At 41.6% G+C, this 27477-nt stretch overlaps 1 protein-coding gene across 2 annotated transcripts; it reads right to left on the reverse strand.

Annotated features, from left to right (window-relative positions):
* Nucleotides 1–859: 859 nt before the first annotated feature.
* Nucleotides 860–27318, reverse strand: atosb (atos homolog b). 2 transcript variants are annotated; one of them, XM_083912853.1, is made up of 10 exons: nt 27009–27318; nt 11139–11325; nt 10689–10887; nt 8741–10096; nt 6783–6841; nt 6301–6400; nt 5360–5518; nt 4385–4453; nt 3907–4112; nt 860–2207 (listed from the first exon to the last, which is right to left on the reverse strand). In XM_083912853.1, exons 4-10 carry the CDS (start codon nt 9926–9928, stop codon nt 2054–2056), a joined length of 1935 nt encoding a protein of 644 aa, XP_083768979.1. In that variant the 5' UTR covers nt 9929–10096; nt 10689–10887; nt 11139–11325; nt 27009–27318; the 3' UTR covers nt 860–2053. The 2 variants fall into 2 exon arrangements, with proteins under 2 accessions (XP_083768979.1, XP_083768978.1); XM_083912852.1 differs by lacking the exon at nt 27009–27318 and adding an exon at nt 15872–16341.
* Between the last annotated feature and the right edge of the window lie 159 nt (nt 27319–27477).

Genomic DNA, 27477 nt, shown 5'->3' on the forward strand with positions numbered 1-27477 from the left:
GAACTGTGGAGGCAAGATGCAGGTCTATAAGTCACAAAAATTACACAAAGAGGAACAGGAGATATGAGTTAAAAGTAACTGGCAGGTGCAGTAGGTACCAGTTGTCTAGATGTTCCTCTGTATTTTTAGCTTGGGAATATATTACAGATGATGGATTCCCTTTTCAGCAATGCTGTACCTGACATTCACACCGTTTGACATTAATATTTTTGCAGAACTGCCCAGAACAACCAGTCTGTCTGTTGGTAACCACTGAGCAGTTTCAGTGGTGCAGTAAGCCGGGGGGAGGAAGCACTTAACAGCTTAAAGGTTCCTCTCATGCAGATTTGTAAACAATCTGCAAGAATGGAAATCAAGCTGAATCTCTGTGAGCAGGCTTCCTTTTGTGAGGCAGCTGCTTCCTTTACTGTTATATTACATGTATCAGAATCCTGGATACTGTTTTGAAGAAAAATGGATTAGTTTGACAAGGGGTACTCTACTAAGTTTTTAATGTGAAGTTCAAATTGCTACTCGGCCTATGAAAAGAGTTGTATAATGGAGTTTGGATGATGTCATCAGCTTTGAGACTTTTAATTAAAATTCAACAGAAAGCCTGTATTGCATACTGGGGGTGTGGAGTGTGAGAGACATGGACGTTTAAAAGGCAGGAAGGGTCTAAAGAAAGTGGCTACCGTTATAGGAAGTGCAGGCAAAAAGTAGAATTTTGTCAATCAAAAACCACAACAAAGACAGGTGCTACTCGCCAGTCGCAGAGTTTATTCTTTTAAATATACATAGACTTTTTCCCCATATTAAATACCCCACCTCCCTCATCATCCCTCCCTCCTCCCATCTCTCCCCTCACTCTCAATTCTTCACTTTCTCTCTTCCCTCCCTCCAGAGAGAAAGTTCGTCCGGCTGAAAAACACACTCTACTTTGTGCAGCATATTGCTTATTAAGACATTTGCGAAAACATAAATTAAAAATACTACAGCTTGTTGTTTATTTTTTCTTTTCCTGCTCCAACATTAGACTGCTCTGAACAGAATCTAAAAAAAAGAGAAAGATTTAAAAAATAAAAACAGCACAGTGTCCCTCAGTCTGGCTACACAAAATGAACTGGATTCCTCAGTTTTTCCTGACATGGTATGTCCCTCCCCGCTTTAAGTGTACACAGCAGTCTGTGCAATGACAGGTGAAATGGTGGGAATTGAATTTTTTTCTTCAACATGTGTCCTGAGTTTGGTCAGATCATGTTGTTCCTTTTCTAATCTTGTGTTAAATGATGAAACATGCAATCAGAATGGCGATTCCATTTCAGCCTTTGCTTTCACTAGTGTTTGTGTCTCTGCTCGTCTCCTCTCTGCTGGTTAGAAAGTGTGCGAGTGTGTGAAAAGTGGGGGTGGGGGTAATTATTTTCTTCACCCGACAATCAGGGATGGGCTTACTGTTTGTGGCATTTTTTCAAAATAGAACATTTTGGGAATTGTTGGTCCAATGAGGTGGTTGAAGCTGCAGGCAGAGTGAAGGACAGTGTGATACGGCACTAGAGGAAAATTCAGGTGTTTAAGTCACAAGGCATGCATGTTAACACTGAACTCAGAGAGTCATCACCAGAAGTGTTTCAGCTGTGACGTGTGTGGTATGTGCTGTGGGTGAGTCTTGTCTGTCTGTTTTGGTGTGCGCATCAGTGTTTGTGCATTTCTTTCTTTGTACAGATAAAGGTGTTGTAAAAGTCCTGCTTCTGACTGACTGCATGCATGCTAGACTGCTTACACTCATATTTCTTTAAGATTTACCATGAATGAAACAGTAATGCCATGTTTGCTTGAGTGACCATTTTCTATCACCAATCTGTTTTGACTGTGTGACTGTTCAATGGAGAATAAGTGCATAAAAGGGGGACTTTTACTATCACCATCACTGTATATGTGCATGTGTGTCTTGTGTGCGTGTGGTGTGTCTCATCAAATCTTATCATTCTAGCAGTCTGTCTGTTTCCCTCCCTCCTTTTTAGGAAGCACAGGAGGGGCTGCATTGGCGTTGGAAAGGGTCAAAGGGTCGTTGGGGTCACACGCGGGGGGAGTATTTAGGGTTTCTTGGCACCTCGGTGAAAGATTTCAGCTCATAAGGGATCCCTGTGTCCACTTCGATGGATTTGCGGGAGAATAGCAGCCGGATATCATTGTGCAAGTAGATCTTCCCAGATTTGGAGCTCTGGAATCTGTGAAAGTCAGAACCAAAAATATGTGTTAGAAAACACAATAGTGTACTGGTATTCAATAAAACGTTTGCAAAGGCATTATGTACTAACTGGTCTGTAACAACATGATATTATTAAGAACAGCCACTGTAGTCCATCTGTGTTCCACAGGATAAGGACATTTTAATAAGCTTATTATGGTAATTCCATGATACCTTTCCAAATATCACAACACAGGCTAGTTAAGCAAAATTTAAAAAGGTCCCCATATTATGCTCATTTTCTCAAGTTCATACTCATATTCTTGGTTCCTACTAGAACTTGTTTACATGCTTTAATGTTCAAAAGCACATTACTTTTCTTATACTGTCTATCTGAACATGCAGTGCCTATAGAAAGTTATGATTCCCTTTAAAATAGTCACTTTTTTGTTTTATAGCCTGAGATGATAATACATTAAAAAATATATTTTTCCAGCGTGATTTACACATTTTGTGGTGTTTTTTGATTGTTTCCGAATAAAATCAGCTGTTCCTTGAGGAGTCCACTCCTAGTAGTGCATGCTAACACAAAGAATCCACCATGGTTGGAAAGATGCTTTCAAAAGAGGAGAAGGATATAAAAAGGTTACAAAGGCTTTAAGTATCCCTCTGAGTACGGTTCAGGGTATTGTCCAGAAGTGGAAGGCATATGGCACCACCCAGACCTCGCCTGGATCGGGCCGCCCCTCCAAACTGGGTGACCGAGCCAGGAAAAGATCGACCAGGGAAGCTACCAAGAGGCCCATGGTGACCTTGAACGTCTAAATGGCAGAGGCTGGTCGAGTTGTGCATGTGACAACAATTTCAGAAGTTCTACATGTATGGCAGGCTGGAGAGAAAGAAGCCTCTTGTGAAAAAAATGCCACAGTGAATCTCATAAAAAACATATTGAAGATTTGGATGCCATGTGTCACAGGTTATATGGTCAGATGAGATCAAAATTGAACTTTTTGGGCTGAACTCCAAACTAAACACAGCACACCACCCAAAACCCACCATCTCTACAGTGAAGCATGGTGGTGGCAGCATTATGTTGTGGGCTTGTTTCTCTTTAGCAGCGACTGGGCAATTGGCAATTTTATTACTTTTCAGAAATTTAGAAAACAAATTTCACTTGAATTTTGTAAGGCAAGATGTGTTAATCACGCTGGAAAAAAAAAAATTTTTTTTATGTATCATCATTTCAGGCTGTAAAACAAGAAAAGTGACTATTTCAAAAGGGTATCATGACTTTCTATAGGCACTATACCTTTATTCACTATCTGTCTGAAACGCTCTGTTTTAGAACCTGTCTCTTCAAGGTCCCCTCCCAAGAAAGCCCAGTCTGCTCTGATTGGTGAGCTTTTACGCATCTGTGCTCTCAGCGTCTCTGCGCCGTCATTGCCGCTGGGTAATGTAACGGCAATGTAGAGGCACTATTTTTCTATATATACTATAGTTGTGACATCACAACTATACAGAAGTCCTAACGGCTTATTTAAATCCAAAGTTTCTGAATAGACTGTGTGTATTTTTATGTAGATTGAGCATTTTGATACTTTCACAGTATTTGTATAGCACATCAACCTACTTTATAATAAAAAAGACAGTGAAATCCCATTTTTATTTATAACAATATGTGACCTTTAAAGTCCATTGATAATGAAAACTAATGGAGACAGTTGAAACCTCAGTCATACCTGAGATGTATCAGGTAGCAGAGAATCTTCTTCCTGTCTAGCACTCTACCACCTGGAGACGCTTCGCCTTTCCCCTCAGCCCCTTCCTCTACAGGCACCAGGAAGATACGGTGGCGCAGGAAGGTCATGTGATTAACAGGCATGTCGCCAAAGTTGTAGGTCACCAGGAACATCTTCACCACAGTTTTGTTGGGATTAAATAAGGTCTGAGAACAGGAAAACATAAAGGGTTTTAAATTATATCTACAAGAGGTTATATTTTCATTCAAACCACAAAAAAAATACTGCTCTTAGTTTCATTCTTGCAATGATAAGCACCCTCATAGTATGAAGATCATGATACATACTACGAATAACATATTCCACATCATCATATTAACACATTGTGGTAGCATAAATGTGGTATCTCTGAAAGATTCATAAACAACCTGGTCATTTCCAAAGCATCTGATGAGGATGAAAAGGAAGACAAACTTACCACTTGAATGGTCCCTGCTTTGGGTATGCTGTATCCTTTCTTTCCGAGAGGCTCGAGGGATATCACCCCCTGTGAGGGAGAGAGACAGAGACAGGGCACTTATTAAATGTCCTCAATCAATGTGATGCCGAAATAACTCATTGTGTGGTATGTTTTAATCAGGGTATGAATGTGGAAGAAGTGTGCTAAAAAGACAATTTTAGGGAGCAGCAGTATGACACAGCAGTTATTTTCATATCTGGTTTGATCAACTGAAATGCATCTGTATAAGTTATGCATGGAAAAACAAATCTCAAAATCATAACCACTAAAACCACTTCAAAACACAAAATAAATTCCTATATGAAAGCAGGCTTATTCTACAGTAACTACATCATGCTGTAGTTACAAATGCAGCTACACAGGGAGTCGTGCAATGTTAAATTCCAATTCACTGAATCAAAAGAGGCCTGACATTCATCACTTTTATATACAGCAATTCAAAGTCAACATGAGGCATGAAGCTAAGAAAGTGGAAACAGCTGGATTCCAAATAGTCCAGTGTCACAGCCGTTTAAGACTTCTTTTGAGCAGCACTTTAGTTGTTTTAATATGATTGTGGTCCTACCTTGAAAAGTACTTGGTGATCTTATGTTATATAATTATATATGTGATGAATATAGTATTCAGTGTTGATGTGGACAGAGAAACAGCTTCACGATATATGCAGGAAAGGAAAAACATGCCACATATTTTTTGCAACTGGTTCTGAAGAAGGAAGCCAACAGCAACCTTGTTCAGGCCAATCTAGTATCTGTTATGTTTTCCGATCTCCAATTGTGCATTGTTTTTCCTACACTGCATGTATTATTTTCATGATAGCAAACAAACAACCTGCCATGTGCAGTAAACAGTGTTGGTTTATTGTTTGTGCTTGACCAAGCACCCAACCACACACAGTATCTTGCAGACATACATACAAACACACAGACTGACCAGGAAGGGAGAGGGGGCACTGTGCTCTGAGATGTCGTAGTACGTAACCTGCACCGGCAGGGTGACATGCTGTGGGCAATAGGAGCCACTGGCACCGATCTCTGCTGTGAAGCCTTCGATTGAGCCGGACGGGGAGAATCGTCCTTTAAGTATAGACTCCTGTAACACACAAGAGAAAGAAAGGGGAGTATACAGTCGTGAACAGGAGACTCTTTGAATATATTATAGATATATTAGAAAAAACAGAAAAACAGCTAGGCCTATTCACACACAGGGGAGATAAAATTTGATTTTTTTCACACAACAAAAAACACAGGACAAAAATAATACCAATATTCCAATATAATGCAACTTTATGCAACAATTTTCTGCTTTTTGATGAATAAACTTAAACTTAAACTTGGACATGCCCAGGACATCAGTGCAGTCACAATTTCTAAAAGTGTCCCAATAACAGGACCAAATCTATAACTTTAATTGTGTTGATTAATTTAAACTTTTTTGCATTGAGATTAGGTTAAGTTGTGGTGTTGTACTGCATTGTATTGAGATGATTTCTAATATTTTGCTGCCCACATGTATAAAACACCTTTCAATGTGCGGTAGATACCAGTACAAAACCACCTTAAACTATGACCTCAATAATAAACATAAAATTGAATTTACACATTACTGACAAAGTCACCAACAACTAAAGATTACAAAATTCATAAAAGGTAGAATTTATATCTGAGCTATTGTATTAAATTGCATTCAATTGTACGGGTAGCCACAGAGTCTGCGTCGTCAAGGAAGAACCTAAGAGTCACCCCAGCTTCACTTGGATTTACATTGGTTTTCAGCTGTGTCTGTCAATTCAGACACATGGACACCAGCACCATCTTTGATCTGCAGTTACTCGTGTCTCCTGAAATTATTAAACTAATGTTTTGCATTTGTACCTCAAAGTTGCCGAGAAGAGATCTGCTGATGGAAGATGAGGGCCAACTGGAACGTGTGGAGCGGCTGGTGTCTGTGTGTCTGCCGCTACGCAGCTGCCGACTGAAAATGGCCATAAACACACACGAAACAGACCTGGTTATTAGTGGTTAAGATAACCCTCATTTTGTCTGAAACATGAGTGTGTCTGACTATTGAGGTTCAGACAAAAAAAAAAAAAAACATTCCAGAAATTTAAAAATAACATACAACCTACACTAACTCCCACCTTCTTTCCCTGCAACATGTTGACTTTGTCACGTACACATTTGTATGGATGTATCTCATTCATACAATTGTGTACATGTTCTAAACCTTAAAACCAGTGCACCTGATGAAGTTAAAATATTGTTTTCATAACCCCTTTTTAGAAGCATTGTCTTTTTTATATTTATAATCATAATTAAATGGTGTGACTTTGTCGAAAATAAGATCGAGCACTCACCTTTTCAGCCGCAGCCCACTTTTTATTCGTCTCCCGGATCTTGTACAGTCTGTGGCGGTCTAGACAAAGAGAGGACAAAGAAAGGAAATTAGAACTGTTTTTCTCTATTAATATCCTGATTAATGTCCATATCTTTTCTTAAATGAGTAACTTCCAAAATACAAACAAAGGAAGTAAAGACAGATTAAATGGCCATGTGTAAGTGTTTCTGTGTTCCAGTGGGAGTAATGTATGCAATTGTGTAATTCAGATGTCTTCTTACTTACTGAGCACTGACTTTTGGATGTTGCATCACACGCATAAACATTCTCCATTTCCAGGGTGCCGTTCATCCTAAAGGCCACCAAACTGTCAGATGACTCGTCACTAGCCAAACCTATGCTACCTGCTAGCCACTTGGTCACAACAAACCTTTCACTCATGGTTAGCGTATTGGTATTAGCAAACCATTTGTTACACTGGCTCTCTACAGAGCTTGGAGCTTTTTGTCAGCTTGTCGTTTCATCGCCACACTCAATCAAAACCACGGAAGGCATTTTAGAATATCCTCCTGTCTCGCTTTTCTGTGTTGTTTAAATATCCTTTTCTAACCTTATTTACCAAAATATCACCAGTGACAGTTTAGTCTTGCTCCTTTTCTTTAACTATCCTGTCTTTCTCTTTCTACCTGTGCTTCCCTGCTCAATCACTCTTAACACCTCTAGTCACAATGAGCCCACCACTGTATGAAACCTAACCAGTGAACGAGTGAACCCTATTGTCACCATTAGCACACTCCCATCCCACTAACACACACACTCAAAGCTCTTTCTGGCCTCCCAATGTTCAAAAATGGCCAATTCACTTCCAGAACCATTTTTTAAGCAGGATGCAGGATGTAGTATGTGTGTGTGTGTGTGTGTTTGTGTGTGCGCGCTTGCGTGAGTGTGTGTGAGGGATACAGCAGCCTCATGTGGGGGAACAATAGACCCTCCCTCAATGGGCTTTATTCTGGAGCTACTCAGCCTGTTCCAGTGTGGTGTGATAATGAGCCAGCCATCACTTCATTCTTTCACATTTACTCATTCTCTTAGTTTCTCTTTATTTATGCCTTAGCATCTTTTCCAGAACTGTAAAGGCTCACAGATGTCTTACCATTAACCGTTGTAAACGGCTATTCCCTATTCCAGGGGTGCCCAATCCTGCTCCTGGAAAGCTACTGCCCTGCATGTTTTAGGTTTCTCCCTACTCTAATACACCTAAGTCTAATGATGTGCTCGTTATCAAACAGCTGAAGCTTGTCACTTGGTTTGAAAATCATTAGAGTCAGATGTATTGGAGGAGAGAGAGACCTAAAACATGCGGGGCAGTAGCTCTCCAGGAGCAGGATTGTGCATCCCTGCCCTATTCCTTATTCAAAGTTTCAAGTGCCTCCACATATGGTGGTCTTAATGCTAAGAAAAAATGCTAAAAAGCTAATATTTTCAAGCAAATGTGCACATGCTGTTTTTGAAAAGCATGCTGCAATAAAATCACCTACAGCTTCCTTCTAGTGGTTGTTAATTAGGGTTGTAAAACTGTATCATCTGGTCATTTTAAAAAAAGAACACAGTATTCCTCAGCTCTAATTTGCCTCCTAGGTTGTAGGAATATTATATCTATACATTTCAAGCTCTTGCAGTCAAACTTTTGACTGAAAGATGTTTCACTAATAGGGAACACTTTTCTGTCATCCATTGTACTAAGTAGCGATAAATTCTGTCTTTCTTGACTGCAACTTATCAGTTTGCTACTAATGTGCAAGGCTAACTTGTGAAGTAGCTACTGGTACACCATGGATGTTACTGTCTTGTTATTGCAGCCAAGTCGCATAACAGCTAGCTATTAGCTAGTAAATTAGTTGGAACTATAGGCTGATGCACTTGTTTTAACTCAAATTACTTAAAGAAAGATTCCAAGCTAGAAGTGAGTGTGCTGACCTTAGGGCGGTCCCATGCAGAGGGAAGCAGGTGGTTCCAGTAAGGGGCAGCTTTAGCATCAGTGCTGCGACCTGAGGCCGGGCCAAGTCCTGAAGCCATTAATGACAGCCTACTTCTTTTGGATGTGGAGGGTCCCTCATCTTCTGAACATGACTCGCCTGTGTCGCTTGGGGACAGCAGTCTCTTTTTGGCTGGCCAGTGGCCTCCAGAGGATAGCCGAAGCCCATTGCTGCTGGGAGTTTTCTCCCAGGAAGCCAGGCCATTTGCAGATGAAGAGGCAGTCTGGGTGGCACTTCTCTCAGGTGGGGAGGATTCAAGTCCAACTTCCCATTCTGTGGCCTCCCCTGGCTCCTGCAGCTCTGTGTGGTGTGGTGGGGAGAAAGGGCCTGGAGGGCTGGTGGGACTGGCAGGGTTGGGAGTCTCATATGTGGACATTTCATGTAAGTGGGGGCTGTTCTGGCCTCCAGATGACCCGTTACTACAGCTCTCATTTGCAGGGCTACCTAGTGAGTGGGTGGGTGTGTGGCTCCCGTTGGGTGGCTCAGTCCTCGCTGAGCTGCTAGGGGAATGGCCCTGGTCACAGAAATGACCATGTGGGTCACACATCGGGGGTGATTTGGGTGAGAGTGGATAAAAAACATCAGGAATGGGCCTGTCATGATTGTGCTGAGCTGGGCGTCGGGATGGGTTGTGGCTTGGGGAGAGGGGTGGAGACCTGGGTGAAAGCCCCCCCTCAGAGTCTCTGTGCTCCATCTGTGTGCAAGAGTATACAGAACCAGGCCCACTAGGGCTCATTGCTATCCCCATCCCAACACCTTCAGCTGGGGCTGGCCCACACAGTACCCCTCCTTCCAACACCTCTTTGTCTGACGAGTCCCCCAGGTGGGGGCGCTTAGGAGTCAATTGGGGCTCCTCTAGCCCCCTCTTCACCCCCAACCGGACAGGCCTCTGCTGGGCATCAGTGTGGGATTCTGTGGAGGTAGAAAATCCCCCCAACTGGGAGAAGATGGAGAGCTGGTAGACCTTTTGGAGCCGCAACTCCTCCTGGCCAAAGTGCCTGGGCCCCCCTGGTCTGACACCAGGGTTTAGGCCCTGTGTTGGGGCTGTAGATGGAGGCAGGTCCCCCTCCTGGGCTGGAAGCTCTAATGGAGCCTTTTTGTGGGCTAACTCCACATGAATGTGCCGCATGGTTTCTATGCTGGAGGATAAAAGTCTTGACTAACTTGCAACAGGGTCAAGTAGGTCCTCACAGGTGCCAGGAGGCAGAGTAAGATGGTCCACAGGAATAGGAAGTTCTATACTTCCTGCTGTGATGTTGTCAAACAATATGAATTAGGAAGCTGAGCCGCACAGCACCTGAGAGGAAAAATACAGCATTACTATTCATACTATTATTTAATAATGTTAGACTGTATGAGTGATAGAAAAACATAAAATAGCATGGTGAAGAAGGCTTTGAGCCTTTCTAAGTTATAAACAATGATGTAAGAATATAGAATGATAATATAGGGCCTGCCTTTGGTTCTGAACATTTGTTGCATTACACGTGGAAACTTTTGTTACATATTTGAATACAATTAATGCATCTCATACAGCATACAGGTTAGCGTGTCTTTCACAGATCTCTACATAGCGGAGTAGAGACTGACTGCCATAGACAAACACCATGTCATGATGATATCTGAAAAAGGTGTAGGTAGTTAACCTTTTCTGCCCTGAAGAAATATTCTTGCCAAAAACATCAAAAAGTTGGTCAGGCACTACCGCGTTCCAAAAGCGGAACTTTGTTTAACTCAGGGCGCAGCCATCACTCACTGAAAAACAGGTGCTTTTGCACCGCAACCGCATGGGCCACTATATGAATGCAATTTAGTCAAGGAATAAGCCTTATTTTTCTAAGCCTAATTTAATTATATATTAAAGACAATGCCCAAGATCAGTATCTCACCTCTTTGCCCGTCCTTGTCTAATTTTGCCCATCTGGCACAACATCTGGTGGTTGTGTCTACAATGGTCTACCAAAGAAATCCGTTCATCTCCATGGCAGCTGCCACAAAACGACGCCAACATCCCAAGATAGATAATCAGGAAACAGTAAGGACTCCAGAGGAGGCAGTAGTGAAGGTGGTGGACGCAGAAGCTACGACCTGAGGAGAAATAAAAAAGGTTTGTCGGTTTAAAATGAAAATACAATCAACTAACACCATAATAGTTATTATAGTTTATGATTTGATGTTACTACAATGTGTTTATGTATAATGCAACACTGCAGGAAAGCCACTTTTTGCCTTTGACTGTATGCTTGTCAAATACCTTGGATACATTTCCAAGAATAAAACCAGATTTCTTTTACCCATTTGAAGTAACAAACAACTTGGTCAGACAGGCTAAAACTCACCAGAGGGGCGGAGCGTCAGTGATGCAGGAGGCTCTTGAGAGAAAATGTCTCTGAACTGGAATCGCAAATAACTCTATTATGGCTCCCTCTGTGATTGTCTGATAGCCAGACACGCCCTCCTTGGTCACCTGGGCATGGAGTGTGGCATAGCTGTGGCATCATGGCAGGGTCATTCCACCCAGAATCACTGAAGAGACAGAAAGACAAAGAAACTAATCAAATCAGGGGTCAGTCAGTTGCTTTTAGTTTGCCATTAGTAATTAAGATGAGACTATGAGAACAACACAAAAGACAAATAATGAAGTAATCAATCCTCTTAGCATTTAATAACTTAATAAGTCATCAGATGGACAATATTACTCTCTTTCTCTTTTAATTTTCATTTTGAGTACAAAAACCCAACACTTTGAGTGTGAACATGGAGGAGCCACTCGCAGAGCAGAGAGTTGAGTTGAGTTGTTCCAGTTCTAACTTGGCACTAAATGGTCCAAAGACGAGAGAAGCGGGCCATTTCCTGACCCACTTGGACCAGAACTTGGGAATGTGGATGGGGGTGGGTGAGCTGTTGTGATGGCAACCAGTAGCCCAAGGATAACAGCTCTTTTGTGCTTGGCCACAAAGAGGGAGAAAAAAAGCAGAGCTAGAAAGAGAGAGGGGGGGTGCTGGGGAGACTGGCAAAGATGCTCCTCCAAGAAAATATCTATCAAAATGGCTGTCCTCCATTTAAACACATTGTGATAAAGGCCTGTGTTCTGTTGACCTAAAGCAGGTAAATGTAATTTGATTGAATTGCTTACACATTTCATCCAACACTTGAAATCTAAAAAGTGACAGAAAGCTAATCTGGCTAACACCCTTCTCGGTAAAGAAGAGAAATGCAGTTGCTTTCCATTTAGACCTGCATTAAAGAAACCAGCTACTTCACTTTCTAGTACTTCCTTTTGAATCATCATGACACAATCAATTGCGTACACAGGAGTGATGACATAGGCCTATAAATCAAGCAAGAGAAAAGAAAAAAAAAACAGTTGCGAAAAATTAAATGTAAATAACAAGATTTGTTCATAGGTATTTTCCACTAGATTGAAACAAACCTGAAATGTACCTACTGGTGAACCTGCAAGGGCTGTTAAATAAAAATCCCCAAATTCCTATACACATATGTAGTGATCAACTCCCCATCTGAGCTTGCACAGACTAACTTAATCAAATATATCCTTTAACAACCCAAGATTGTTATTTGCTTTATTGGTAGCATACATGCCATGAAATTGCCTTTAACTTATAGACAATATAAGTAGGCTTATAAGTAGGTATAAGTAGGTTATAGGCTTTTGCTAGTAGGCTAATATGGACAGGAGGGAACATGGTGATATCTCTGTATGTTGTAAAAACATTTAAGCGTCACATATCAACCCCGGATAAGCGGTTGAAGATGAGATGAGATGAGATGAGATGAGATGAGATGAGATATCAACTTGCCCAAGCCAAGAGAATTTTGCAGACAAATGCGATAAACCAGATTATTTTGCCAATATCTCTGGGTGGGGGACACACTTGGGGCCGAACCAGAACTGCCCCAGTTAAACAGGGATATAGTTAATCTCATTACCAAGTCAAATACCAAAAGATAAGCAGTTTGACTTGAGTAAAATCAACACAATACAGGAGTCACGCCCTCTGAAGACAGGTGGAGTCTCCGAAGTGAGCCCTAGAAGCCAACACAGAGTGGGGGATGGGCAAAGAACGGTAGAGGTGTCTGCAATGAGTATTTATAGTCATTGCCCGTGTCATAGCTCTCTGGGAGAACCCAAAAGCTTTGTGCTAGTTCCCACTTGATTTCTGACCTTTTTTTGAACTAGCTGAGTAGGAGGTTGGCAGAGGATACCCAACCCTTTTCAGGCATGATCCAAGAGCCAACAGAGGAGGGGGAAAACTCTGGCTTCACCCCAAGAAATGCTTCAGGTTGCTGGGCATGTGTGCCAACTCAGACTTGAGAACTCTATTATTGCATCACTGAATATTGTAGTGATTTTAATACATTAACACCTGCCCTCTTAGACAATGTACTCAGATTCACTTCTTATCTACTCTTACAATCTGGTCTGTGTAAAATGCACAAACTGTGCACACTAACTGTGTGCTACTCACACAGTCAAGGATATGAAAAATCACCCTGCCTGTACTGTACCTGTAAAAGTAGGTATAGCACATAAACCATACAAATAAGATGCACCAAATGGCAATCCCCTGTGCATGTCAAGGACAACAAATGTATTTATTAACTGCGTATCCATAGCAGTGAGTGATGACATTTCTGTCATGCTGCGCCTGAAAGCGATAGAAAATAAATCTCTGACACTGAAGAAAGAGGGTGATTTACACAAAGACGGAATCGAAAATGTCCAACTGTGGAGATGCCCCAAATCATCATACAAATTCATATTTATTCCCAGTAAGTGAGAACGTGTTGACACGGAGACTCTTCTATTGTGTCACGTGTGAAAAAAAAACTCTAATTCTCCTTTAACTGTTCAGGGTTTATATGTGTGCATGATTTAAGGTAACTACTCAGGAGAATTTGTTTTCAGTCTAAAACTTGATATGACTATTTTTTATTGTGGACTGAGGGGCAGCCTGACTAAAGCAGCATTAAGAAACACTAGTACCTCATGGAGAAGGCCTGAGGTCAAAGGGTTCAGTACACTTGACTTGAGACATGCCTGTTGTGGAGCGCAAACATTTTGTTCAGGAGATGGCCGTGTCCTTCAAGGAGGATATTTAGCTGCTGAGGCGTATTGAAATATGTGCAAGTCTTTGTGTCTTTGTGTTCCTGTAGGCCGAAGAAGACTGTGGTCATGTGGTCATGAGATCATAGGCAAACAGTCTTTGATCAGATCCATTTAATTTCCTCATCATGAGAGAGCTGGTGGTGAAAAAAGCTAACACAGAGGCAAAAGTTCTGATTTACATGTGGAGAAGCATATATACACACTAGACTGAGATTCTCATCAGTCATTTAAGTGGCAATGAATCGTATATGATTGAAGGGGGAGTTCAAAGTCTGCACAGTCTAGCCTCAGAAAATACCCCGACACTTGGCCTGTGCACATTCATTACAACACCCAGATGCTACACACACACACACACACACACACACACACACACACACACACACACACACACACACACACACACACACACACACACACACACACACACACACACACACACACACACACACACACACACACACACACACACACACACACACACACACACACACACACACACACACACACACACACACACACACACCTTCTCTGTTTACAGTTGTCTGGACTTACAAGAACTTGCCTACTCCCTTACGACTTTAGAGATTATATTATTTCATGATATTATTTAAGGACTGTTTTTCATATTACATTATATCATGTATTATTATAATATAATGGTATGTAGAATTGTAGATCCACACCATTCAAAAGCCAATAGAGCTGCAAACTTTAACAATAAAGTAAAACAAGTGGCTCCTGGAGGAAATTTAGCCCATACTCAGCTTATGTTACTCTCTACCTTTAGGGTGTTATAGTTTAAATAAGTGAATCATTTATAAGTTGCCATGCTTGATAATTGCTCAAAATTAGCTTATATTATTTGAACACTAATATTCCATGCTATCTTTTAATTTATTCTACAATCTATCATACAGAGGCAGTCTTCAGAGAGACACTGTACACCAATGAAATGCCACAGTAATCAAAAAACAAGGTTGTCCACCTGTGCTTGTTTTTATATTTTCCATCCTGAACAAATAAAAACACAACTATTCATTAAGAAGGGCAACATTCTGTGGAATGACGTTCTTACAAGATCTGGTTGAGAACTGTATTAGCTGAAGCCATCCAACAACCAAATTATAAAACAATGTGTTGTGATGCCAACATCAATCAGCACGCAAACTTGACAGTTCATTTTTAATCATTTCATCTTTAATGTTTTGACTAACTTTGCATATGGCAGCATTTTTCTTAAATGCCTGTTATAGACTTATTGAAATGACAGGATATAAGCTCATCCTTTTTAGTAGGCCTTTCGTAAACACTCTTGTCTCTAGCTGCTAGCTGCACTCTGCCCTCCCTGTGTCCCCAGTCCACCCTTTACACCCAGCAGTGAGATAATGTCAGCATGAAGTTAGCAACCTCCCAAATGCCCCAATTGTCTCATCAACTTTTAGCAGAAAACCGCCCTAGCTACTCCCAGGCCTGCGCTGTGCCTGGAGGCTGATAAACACACAGACACACACACTTGTGTGCACATTCCCTTACACAAAAAAGTTGCTCCTACAAACAATCACCTGTTGATTAGATCACAGGAGCCACCTAGAGTTTGGAAATCTGATGTCATTGTGCACAATGGGACGGAGTGACAACAGACAGGTTAAGTTGACACTAGTTGTAATACAAAACACACATACAGTACTCAGGCTGGGGAGTCATGACAGTCTAAACTGAGCTGGCTCAGTGACATGGTTGCTGAGAATGCAGTTTGACACGGGGTCCCTTTCTGTCTCTCTCTCCCTCCCTCCGTCTGCATGTCTGCCTGCCTATCTGTCTGCCTTTCATGTGGCCATTTTAGGAGACATTGAGTCACCAGAGCCCAGCTGACAATATGACAGGAGCAACATTTTTACAATCACTTTGCTTGACAGCAGGACAACTAGTGACACTCACCGTCTTAGAAAGATGGGGTTTATCTGGCTTTCTCAGTCTGTCTTTCTCCTTCCTTCCTCTGTAGTTTGGTGGCTGGATGGGTAACTGCTGCCTTCTCTTTCTGTCCTCCTCTGTGTTTTTTTTAGTCCACTGGGTCAGGCCTCTCTCTCTCGCTTTCTCTCTTTCTATCCTCTCCAGTTTGTTGCCTCTCTTTGCTTCCTTCCTCCTGAATAGGTTGTATTGAGAAAGACAGAGATAAGTCAAGTTGTTCTTCCTCCCTCTGCTTGTTTCGTGAGGAAGCCTGATAGACTGCACTCTCTCTCGCTCTCTCTCTGTTTTTTGTTTTCTTCCTGTCTACCTCTCTCCACCCTCTGTCATACACAAACTCAAATCCCACCAACAACTCTCACCCCTCACCCATCTTGCTCTTTCCCTCTCGCTCAAGCTCCCCCCGCCCTCTTTCTTCCTTTCTCTCATTCGCGCCCCCCAAAATATCTTGAATACAAAGGCCACTTCACATGCTAGCGTTTCCCCTTTCTTCTCCTCCCATTACTTTTCTTCCTCACCCTCTCCTCTCTTCCTCTATCTACTCACAGACCCCTCCTTTCAACCCTTTCTCGCTACCCCACCCTCACTGTCTCTCTCTCTGTTTTCGTTCTGTCGTTTCCTCTCAGCTGATAGAGCAAGGCGTGCTTTGCTCACTCAGCAGTGAAGGCGTACAGGGAAAGAAGGGAGGGGGGTGCTGACAGCTGATTGGCTAGAGAAAAGGGGGGCCAGCTGTAGTGACTTAGATCCTGATTGGCTGGGGAAAGTAGTGGATCGGGGGGGCCCACCTGCTCCTGCTTGGCCTGTTCTGCAGAAGTAGAGAACGAGACCAAAGAGCACTTTCCTCAAACTGTGTGTGTGTGTGTGCTTGTGTGCTAAACATGTGTCCTTGACAGCTTAAAGCATGTTTTGTGTACAGTGTTCAACTTGTGTAATCTCTTCCCATAGTGTGGCCCCCCCCCACACACACACCTACACACAGGTGTAGGTGTGTGTACAGTTCATAAATTAGGTTAATGCCTTAGAGAACACGCAAACATCTATGCAATTCATCCTCACCCTTACTTTATTGCATAATACACACACACACACACACACACACACACACACACACACACACACACACACACACACACACACACACACACACACACACACACACACACACACACACACACACACACACACACACACACACACACACACACACACACACACACACACACACACACACACACACACACACACACACACACACACACACACACACACACACACACACACACACACACACACACACACACACACACACACACACACACAGCTTATCTGCTGCTAGAGTGTAGTTAGAGAATGACGTGCATGTGAAAAAGTTTATCAGCTGAGTACCAGGAGAGTGTGTGTGTTGTGTGTGTGTGTGTGTGTGTGTGTGTGTGTGTGTGTGTGTGTGTGTGTGTGTGTGTGTGTGTGTGTGTGTGTTATGTCATCTGTGAGCTAATAAGGAACAGCATGTTGACCCGGCAAGAACTATTTCAATCAGAGTAGTGTGGTTAAAGTATGCAGTGCATCACACACTTGCGTGCGCGAGCAGGCACGAAATCGGCCAAAGTTGTTAATCAATGATCAAAACAGTTGTCGAATAATTTCTCGCTGATTGACTAATTGATTTATTGACAGTAGTATGCATCAATTCATGTGGAAGTATGTCAGTTGTTTTGGTGCATTTGTCTGAATAGCAAGCAGAAATGAGGTTAAAAAAACAACACTCAACACTACGTACCGCCAAATATAGAGATGTGAAGGGGGGGGGGCTTAGAAGTCATAGTAGACATAGACAGCAAGTTACACAGAGGAAGATGAACTGACAGAGACGGGCAGATCATATTAGGCAAGGTTCCTGTCGTGAAACAGGCTTGGCATCTGCTTTTTACAGCAAAGCCTGTAAAAACTGTTATAATGGGGACTCAATGCTCTCAAGCAACACTGTTATTTAGGATTCCCCACATACACAAACACACACTCACACACACACTACTGTCCCTTTAAGAGCCCATGTTGCCTTCCATATTTGGGTCAAAAGGGTGTGTCATCTCGGTGAAGGCCCTCCTCCATTCAAGGGCACTCTGAGTGCAGCTGAGGAGAAAGAAGCATTGAAAACACTACTCATTTACATTCCATCAAACACACGCATTAATGCAATCCTGACTTGAGAGCATGGCAGTGTTTGTTTTGATGTTACAACGTTGGGGTTGGATTTTCAGCCGTTGGCATGTGAAACGCTAGGTTACACACATAGACTTGCTTTTCTGGGCCTCTCAAAGTGACACCAGCTGTGTTTTTTTGGGGGTTTTACCCACCAGCACTAAACAGTCACAGCCTTTAAAAACTCAAGAGTTTCGATCGGACTCAACCAGCCCAAAACTTCCTTCAGTAAATGATTTAGTCACAGTGTTAAATAACCAGTTTTACATAATGAAAACAAGGTCCAATTCACCCTCCTTCTCTGGTAGGGAGAGAACAAAAGGAGGAGAGGAAGAGGGGTGGTGGACAAGGGGTGGGAAAGGAAAGTGTGTGCATGCATGTGTCTGTTTATGTGTGTGTGTGTGTGTGTGTGTGTGTGTGTGTGTGTGTGTGTGTGTGTGTGTGTGTGTGTGTGTGTGTGTGTGTGTGTGTGTGTGTGTGTGTGTGTGTGTGTGTGTGTGTGTGTGTGTGTGTGTGTGAGAGGGGGGGGGGGTGTTAAGAGGTGCACATCTCTCCGACAAGGGAGTGATGAGAGCGAGCAGCAGCCAAACAGTGGGCAAAACTCCAGTGTGCAGACTATCAACAAGGATATTAGACGCACTGACGATTTGACTTGATGGCTCTGATGCATTTGGTATTTTTGATGCAATATGTTTGGTTTTACCTCAACATTTAAGTAAAATATACTGTAATAAGGTTGAAATATTGTAGGTGTCAGTGTGCGAAATTAACTTTTTGCCATTTTAAAACATTTTTTAATAAATACAACACCCTTCCCCTGTTAAGTGCTGGCTTTCTCACTCATACAGCATATGCTTTTTTTTCTCAATCTTCATTTTCTAACTTAAGCAGCATCGGTTATTATGTGTCACCGCCGGGTAATAACATTAACTGCTTTCTATTTTCAACATTTCAGCCCTTATTTCTCTGCAAGCAACAGGATTTTACAGCAGGACTGCACCTCTGAATAGGATGCTTACCTGCCAGTTTGACGGCTATAACCCCACCCAAAACTCGATCGTCATTAAATAGACAGTTCCTGCAGGTTGTTTTTCCATCCAGAGTGGATGCTTTATACTTAAATTTCTAGAGCACTGTGACAATTCAGCGAGATTAACTCTTTCTGGAAGGGTATGTTTGACCAGCTTCCTGTTAATAAAGAAGATAAGTAGCTGCTGGGTGATATGGCTAAAATCTTCTGTCCCAACGAGGTGATTTCATTCTCATTTGTGAAGAACTTCAGTGCAAAATGGACATTATGTGCAACGAGGCCCATGTATACTTATTGAGAGATATGACGAGTTTGTTTGATAATAAAATCCAAACTGCAGTTTCCAAATGATATTCCCTCAGGTATTTCAGGTTTTATTTCACTTTTGTGAAAAGTTTGAGTGAATGTGCTTATTTTCAATTTAGATAACGTAATTCACCATGTGATTTCTGCATGATATTGATTCCATGTAAAGACAATACATTATCATATTGAATTATCACTCTGCCACATCACAGAGCTATAAAGAGACATGCCTGTTAAGTATAAGCACTTAACTGCAATCTTTATGGGTTTGCGTTACATTTAGGATTGGGGCTAGGTTTAATTCGGGCAGATGCAAAAAATAGACATTGCTGAATGCAGACATTTTGTAAGTCCATTTTAAACACCGGACTGTCCAAATAAAGCATGCCTGAAATAACTTTTATTTGTTTTTCCATTACCAAATAGGCCTCTCTCTATTTCCACCATTCATGACTAGATCCTGCAAGTCCGAAAATGCTTCTATTGAGTATCATGTAATAAGTTGCTGTGATTAAATTTCCTCAGAGAGATGATCAAATATGTATGTATTTATCTACTGATCCACACCTCACGGTAACATTATGTCATATTCAATTACTCTTTGCTATATAATATCTAATCCTAATATAAAAAGGCAAGAGAAGAATACAACCAAGTAATGGTTGATCTGTAGAAGGAGGAAGGAGAGAGACAGCGTGCAATGGGAAGAAATGTAGAGATGGGGAGGAGTGTGGCACCCTGAGTCTTGGTGACAGGCCGGGCCAGCTCAGAGGATGGAATGTTCCAGAGAAATATGTTGCCTATTCATGGAGGACAGGAAATTCTCTCTCTCTCTCTCTCTCTCTCTCTCTATTCAGCTGCCTGTCTTTTTACCTTACTCTCTGCGTCTATATGTGTGTTTCTTCCTCTTCTCCTTATCTTTGGGTGTTTTTCTGTGCATTTTTCCTCCATTTAAATTGATTCCCATTTTTCCCATTTCATGCTTGGGGAACTCGCACAGCATTGTGGCTTTGCACCACTCAAACTGGTAACGGCTGAATGTCGTCCAGCCTGCCATCTGGTAATTGAAAGAGCATCGCTTTCCTTGCTATGTAGCTAACTGATATCTAACCAGGGTATATTGTCACTTTTTTACGAGCCGACCTGACTGATTGGTTACTAGCCATAGTGCATGATTGAGATTACGATACATAGAGCTCAGCTAAAGTCCCTTTAGCCATTTGTGGAGGAAACATAGCAAAACTTTATAATGAATTTGAGGACAATCACTAACCTTAACTAAAATACCAGGGAAGCTTGCACACATCCATATACATGCACAGAGAGTGGCTCATCCGTTTTGGTCTGGAGGGCGTAACAGGGTGAAGGGCAGAGACGGGTCTGGCCAGGGTTAATCCTGAGATCAGTCATGCTTGTGCTTGCTAAGCAGTAGTTAATAATGACAGGCTTTGGTACCACAAGGGTTTCTACTCTGTGGTTGAACCCTATGGCAGGGCTGTACACACTCATATCCTAAATAAACACAAACAATATAAACAAGTTGAATATTGGTCAAATGTGTGTATGCCTTTCTGTTTAATGTCTGTATGAAAATATGACACTGACTCTTTGATTTAGCAAACATCCAATCTGATCAGCACATTAAACTACAGCTTTAAAAGGTAACTAGCCCCAGTGGTATATCTTCCAAAATGTTTCCCATGACATGTCATCAAAATAACAAGGCTTGCTGCTGTTGTTGTGTTTTACAGCAATGTCTGTCAAGAAACATTATGATGTCACAGTAAAATTGACCTTTGACCTTCAGGATATAAACTGTCATAATTTGGTGGTACCAAAATTCTTACGTTTCTGCTAAAAAATGTTTTGTGAGGCCCCAGTGACCTTGGCATTTTACCTTCAAAATTGAATCAGTTCATCAATGAGTCCCAGTGGACATTTGTTCCAAATTTGAAGACACCTTGTCAAGGAATTCCTAGGATATCACAAGAATGGGACGTACAGACAACCTGAGAACATCGATACACAGCTGTCACCAGCATGGAGGTATAAAAACATTCTTGTTCACCTTGATGATACACATAATGAGGACTATTTTATCACAGTGTGAGAGTGAGACTAATCTTGGGAGATAGTTTGTCACTGAACTCAACCATACAGTATGCTGGTCATAGTTTGACATTGTGTAAAAGCGTAATTTCTTCAGCCCATCTGGTGATGCTTTTCAACTGTGTCATGACACTGATGGTGTCCTCTGCTTGTTATACTGGGCCATCGTACAAAAGGGATCCTGCCAAGGAATCAGATCACTGCAATTAGAACAAAAATGCTCCAGCTCAGCTGTTCCCTGGCTCAGATGAAACGCATGAGAGCAGCCACACGCAAAAACGCTTACAGCACACTAATGCACCACAACTATACATACAAAAAAGACAATGATAAACAAATGGCTTCAAGGCTCCACTTTTTTTTGTAGGCAACTTCTCTGATGCTTTGTGGGGAAAAAAACAAACACCGACACGCACATGCTCGGACATCCCTGTACTCCTTGAAGGTGTTACACAACAGACTTTAAAACTTTTTGGGAGGATAAGATACAAACTTATGCTTTCAGATCTACAGGAAGTAAACAATTATGTATGTTATTTTAATATTAGGAAATAGATGACAAAATGTACTTCCAGTGTACATACTGCACACATCAATGCAAAAAAGGTCACTATTGCAACTTTATATTTTATAAATCCACATACAAATGCATTATGTAAAATAATATAATTAAATGATTTGCAAGAGTGGGTATTACAGTTTATCCCAAGGGGAAAATGGAGAGATGGAAATAAAAGCAGCACAAGAAGATGAGAGGGCTTTGACAAATGACAATGTACTGAAGAGTAATGGGCAGAGGGAACACGACAAGAACGAGAGGGGGCGAGGTCTTAGCTTGATAAGCTCTGTGTTGACCTATATAATGCACATATAGAGCTATATCTGCCTTTCAGTATCTACTCATTGATTCTGGGGCTTGAAAGCCATATCAACAAACTAAATGGCTCATACATATCTTTCATGTTATGTGAGCTCATTTACTATGTCAGATAATCCCAACTCACCAGTCAAATCATACTATCTGTGATGGCGAAACTGATGACGACGGTGATGCACCGTCAAAGTCATCACCTTGTTCATTGCTCTGATTGCTCGTAGTCGTTGTAGTGCTATCTAATTGCGTGCAGTGGTATTTTGAAATGCATGCTTTGGTGCAGCCAAGTTAGGAACGTGTATTGCTCGTTGCCAGATGCTACATCAGAAAAGATGTGGGTCTCGATTTCCATGCTACAAAATCCTCATATTCCACATTTGAAACTGCATATATTAGTTATCATTTGTGTATTAGTTTGGTCATTATTGCACTTCCCCCAACTAGGACTGCAAGAAATTATTGATTAATCGGTCCATTATTTTAGTTCCCAGAGCCCCACGCAGCATGCACAAAGGATTTGTTTTCCCTTACCAACAGTCCTAAACCCAAAGATATTCTGTTTAAAATGACATAAAAGGGTTCAAACAAAGTAAAGCCTCACAATGGAGAAGCTGGAACTATTGTTTATTAATAGTATGCTATTTGAATAACTAATCATGATAATGAACTGATTATCAAAGTTGCTGATCATTAAATGCAGGTTTTTTGCTTGATAAATGACTTAAATGTACATTCACAAGTCCTGTTAGCAAAGTCAAAAACATCCAGAGATAAAACTCTCACATACCCACACAATACAGAAGCCCTGTCTTTCAGAGTGTCATGTCAAACCATGTTGATTTATTCAGCAGGTGCTAGTGTCACCTTGACATCCTCCTCCCTCTTTCTGTTGTCAGCTGTGTTTGAAAAAGGCTGAGCAGGCTGCTACTATAGATGGAGCCACCAAAGATTCAAAACAAAGATGGAGCCCTTTACAGAGAGAAAAATACAGATTTCAAAAGGCGATGCTAGTTTCCTGTTACTGAAAATATTAATGAAACATGACAAGGGTGGGTTTTCAATCCCCAGGATACATAAAATAGTACTTAATATTAGCCAGTTTTAGCCATTTGCTTTCAGCCCATTCTCAATATTTCCATTCTGAAGGTATTCTATTACTGCGCTTATCCACAATTTGGTAATAAATCCTGAAACTTTGATTTAGCCTATACGTTTTATAAATAAATACCTAATTAAATTAGGAGCTCTCTCTTTACTTTTTCATTATTTTTTTTCATCCCAACCATTTAGGCAACTCCATCATGTAACAAGCACTTCGCAAGGTCAATCAGATGCAACATTAAAATTACATTCAGTCCTGGTTTACGTGGGCTGTTAAGGCCGCTTAGATTAAAAATAACACAGCAAACTACTCATATCCTTCAAAATACTGCTTAAGTGACTACCTCATTATTGCATTGCTTTGTTGGATCTAATTGTCAATAGACTTTGACCCTTCACAACATTTAAAAAAGTTTGACAATATTCATGTATTCCAAGCCTCCTTCAATTAATTGAATTCAGTGCCCTATAAATAGGTTAAACTAGAAACCATCCAAACACATGAAATATGCAGGTACGTGAGAGGAATAACTAGTTCTTCTTATTGAAAGAATGGTAAGTGGACTAAGTGACCTTTAACAGTAAGCCTGAAGCCTGGTTTAGTTAGTGTGGAATGTGTAAAGACCGAGTTGAGGGTTTAAAGGTTAAAGCGGAACCAGTCAAAGATACATAGGTGCCATTTTATGAATAGTGTGTTCTTGTCCTCTAATCTTGTGTGTCTTTAGTGTGGGGATACATTTATCTTTAAATACAGGCAAACATGCACATTCACACACAACTTACTTTGCCCTCTGACCTATCCTATTGTTAATTTTATCTTTCAACTCAACGTGCCTCCACTCTGTCCCTGATCTGAACGAGGTACCTTATAATAAACAGCATCGCTCTAAATGTCTCTTTTTGCAGCAATTCTCAAACCCAGGGTTGGGAACCCAGAGGCCATTTTAAGATGATGTAAGGAATTTTCAACTGTGTCACTTTTAAAACATCTAGTAATGCATCCTGCCTTTATTCTGTGTGATAGATGTTATAATTTACAAAAGGATATACTATTTTAACCCCTGGGCTTCCACAAACAAATGGATCAAGTGGAAAAGATCTTTATAGTGTCACTATTTACCAGGTGGCGCAGTGCATAAGGGTGCGTGTATATGGGAGGAGCTTTATTGTAAGGCAAAACTGGTGGATCGACGAGGTTTATATTGATGTATAGATTAGAAAGCTATAAGTAGAAGTTTTTAAAACAAGTAGTCTTTTATTTGATTTAAAGACAAGAGAGACATTGTTCTGTGTGAGTCTACCAGTCAGAACTAGTTCTTGGTGATGGCTTAGGGCAATGTATCAAAAAAACATGTAATCACGGTGACATGCACATGCTTGTGCAATTACATGGGTTATATGTGTTACTCTTAAATAAACACTTAATGGGTGAATAGCTCTTTATGTAAAAGAGGTAATTTAGCCACACACACACACACACACACACACACGACACACGACACACAACACACGACACACTATTGACGTACATCAATACAGCCCAGAGCAGAGTTGAGTACTGGATCTAACCCACATAATCATCTGTAATCTCTAACATCAAATCCTGCAGAGACCCATTGGAGGGCTGACAAGCCTTGATCAGCTCAAAGTGTTTAATAGCCACCCCACGTTCCATGCACACACACGTCAAAATGATGCCAGGTTCAGACACTAAAAAAGGAGAATTGCAACCGTGAAACATAACCACTCAGTCAGATAGCGGTGGTACAGACGGTATATTCCAGTTGTTCAAACATAAACTAGGTGCACAGAGGACCACAGGATGACTACAGGATCCCTTAATGTCAGATGATCAGATGAACTAAATAAAACACTATATTGTTGCTGAACTGCAGGACAAGGTAAGAAGACAGAAGAGCCAGTTGTAGACCAATATTTGACAGAGGCTGTAACATTGTTAGTCTGGGCCTAATCTATTCAGACAGAAGCAGAAGAAACTGGGCTCTTAAAGTATTACAAGCCTTGAGTTAGAGTCATGTTGACCATAATGAACTCTTCTAAATAGCCTAACTAGGTACAAATGGCTCCATATCTTACCATGAGGAAACAGGCGACTCATGACCACACTGCTTAACTCAATGTACTTGGCTGCATGAGGTTGATAATGTTTGTTGTTGTACATTTTGAAGTAAGCAAACAGACCAGTCATCACTGGGGATTCCTGGCATTCTTCCATACTAAAAAAAAGTCCAATACTCTTTTTAGTTTTGGATCGCTGTGACAGGATTTTCTTAATTTCTTTGTCTTACCTCAATAGACCAAATTAATGTCTCCTATTTTCTTTTTCACAGTGTGTTTTAACATTTAAATCTTATGTCAAAGAGTGGCGTTGCATGGGACAAGCCCAGACCCAGGGCCCAGGCCTGCTGAACAACACGCCTTCAGGGTTGGTTACAACGAAGATCCGCATGACGTCACACTCAGCTGAGGACAAAGCCCAATGGTTTCTTCCAGACAGGGGGGGGGGGGGGGACTGTGCATTTGCTGCAGCAATGTGTGTGTGTGTGTGTGTGTGTGTGTGTGCAGAGATCTTGTATTCACATACATGTGAGGCAGCTGATGGATCCCCATATGCACGTGTGCTGTATGGGTGATGTAGAGTGAGTGTGACTGCATACACCTAATGTGTGTCAATGGCATCCTGCCCTGCTTGCCAGGACAATAGGAGGCAGTGCATTGCAGCTCAGCATCATGACACTGTAATAACTGACTCTACTCAACACTTTATAGATTATATATTCATTGTAACAAGACTTTATGATGCAATGCAACTCTTAAACGCAATCCATGAGGATAATACGGCCACTGCAATCCTCTCTCTTGTATGTTTCACCCACTGAGTTATAGTCATAACCATGCAAGTGCCGATTGAAACCTCCTTCTTGCACACCCCATATATGCACATTACCAGGGAGGCACCAGTGTGCAGTTGTAACAAAATCAAATATTTACATGTGCATATTGATCACACACACACACACACACACACACACACACACACACACACACACACACACACACACACACACACACACACACACACACACACACACACACACACACACACACACACACACACACACACACACACACACACACACACACACAGGTGATTAATTAATTGAGGTTTCTATCCTCTTAACACCGCAGACTGCATGCACGGATGCGCACACACATAAAGAAGGAGTGAGGAAGGCAGACAAAGCAGGGGCACGCCCCCCTACTCTCCCTTCAAGCTAACGTGACTGTCAGGTCATCAGCTGGTTTAAAGGCTTGGATACCAATCATCCTTTGCTCTGATTTAAATAAAAATGATGACTGCGGCGACATGGATATTCAAAGTGCAAGGGTTTAACTGCAAGCATCTAGGAATAACAAAACATACCAGCACCTTTAGTACAATTCCCATATAGATTGTGAAGCCTACTTACCAAACAAAAGGAGGTGGACTCAGGAGGAAAAACACAACCTGGCAGCTTGAACTGAGCGTCCCTGTCGTCTGGGAGTTTGGCCTTCCTCTTCTTCTTATCTCTCTACCATGTTCACTGCTGCGTTGTCGCATTCCAGGTAGCTAACGTTATCGGGGCGAAAATCGATTTCGAAGCTAAACGCCACCTTAGCAACCGTAGCTGGGTGTCTCACGTAAAGGTGAAATACTCTAACCGATTCAATGTCGTCCTCCTACTCTTGTTTTGCCACATAGCTCGCTTGTTGGCTGACTACGTCCCTTCCTCTCGTGTCTGTCTTTTTTTTGTGCTCGCAGCTGTTTTCGTTGTTTCAACCTTTTGCCTGAAATTCCTTCTCTGTCTCTTTAAGCGACAACGTTTCCGGGCTTTCCTCGTGAATATATAAATGAGGCGGGGCTTCGCGGCCCAGCTGAGCGCCTGTCATTTAAGCGAT

Source organism: Echiichthys vipera (genome assembly GCF_963691815.1).
Source record: "Echiichthys vipera genome assembly, chromosome: 4".
In the NCBI taxonomy this organism is placed as follows: domain Eukaryota; kingdom Metazoa; phylum Chordata; class Actinopteri; order Perciformes; family Trachinidae; genus Echiichthys; species Echiichthys vipera.

Excerpts from the sequence above, each read along its gene's own strand:
- atosb (XM_083912853.1), bottom strand. The coding sequence starts at position 9,928 with ATGCGGCACATTCATGTGGAGTTAGCCCACAAAAAGGCTCCATTAGAG. Across the intron at positions 5,519-6,300 it reads CTCTTCTCGGCAACTTTGAG|GAGTCTATACTTAAAGGACG; the intron begins GTACAAATGCAA and ends TGTGTGTTACAG. Across the intron at positions 4,454-5,359 it reads GTGCCCCCTCTCCCTTCCTG|GGGGTGATATCCCTCGAGCC; the intron begins GTCAGTCTGTGT and ends TCTCCCTCACAG.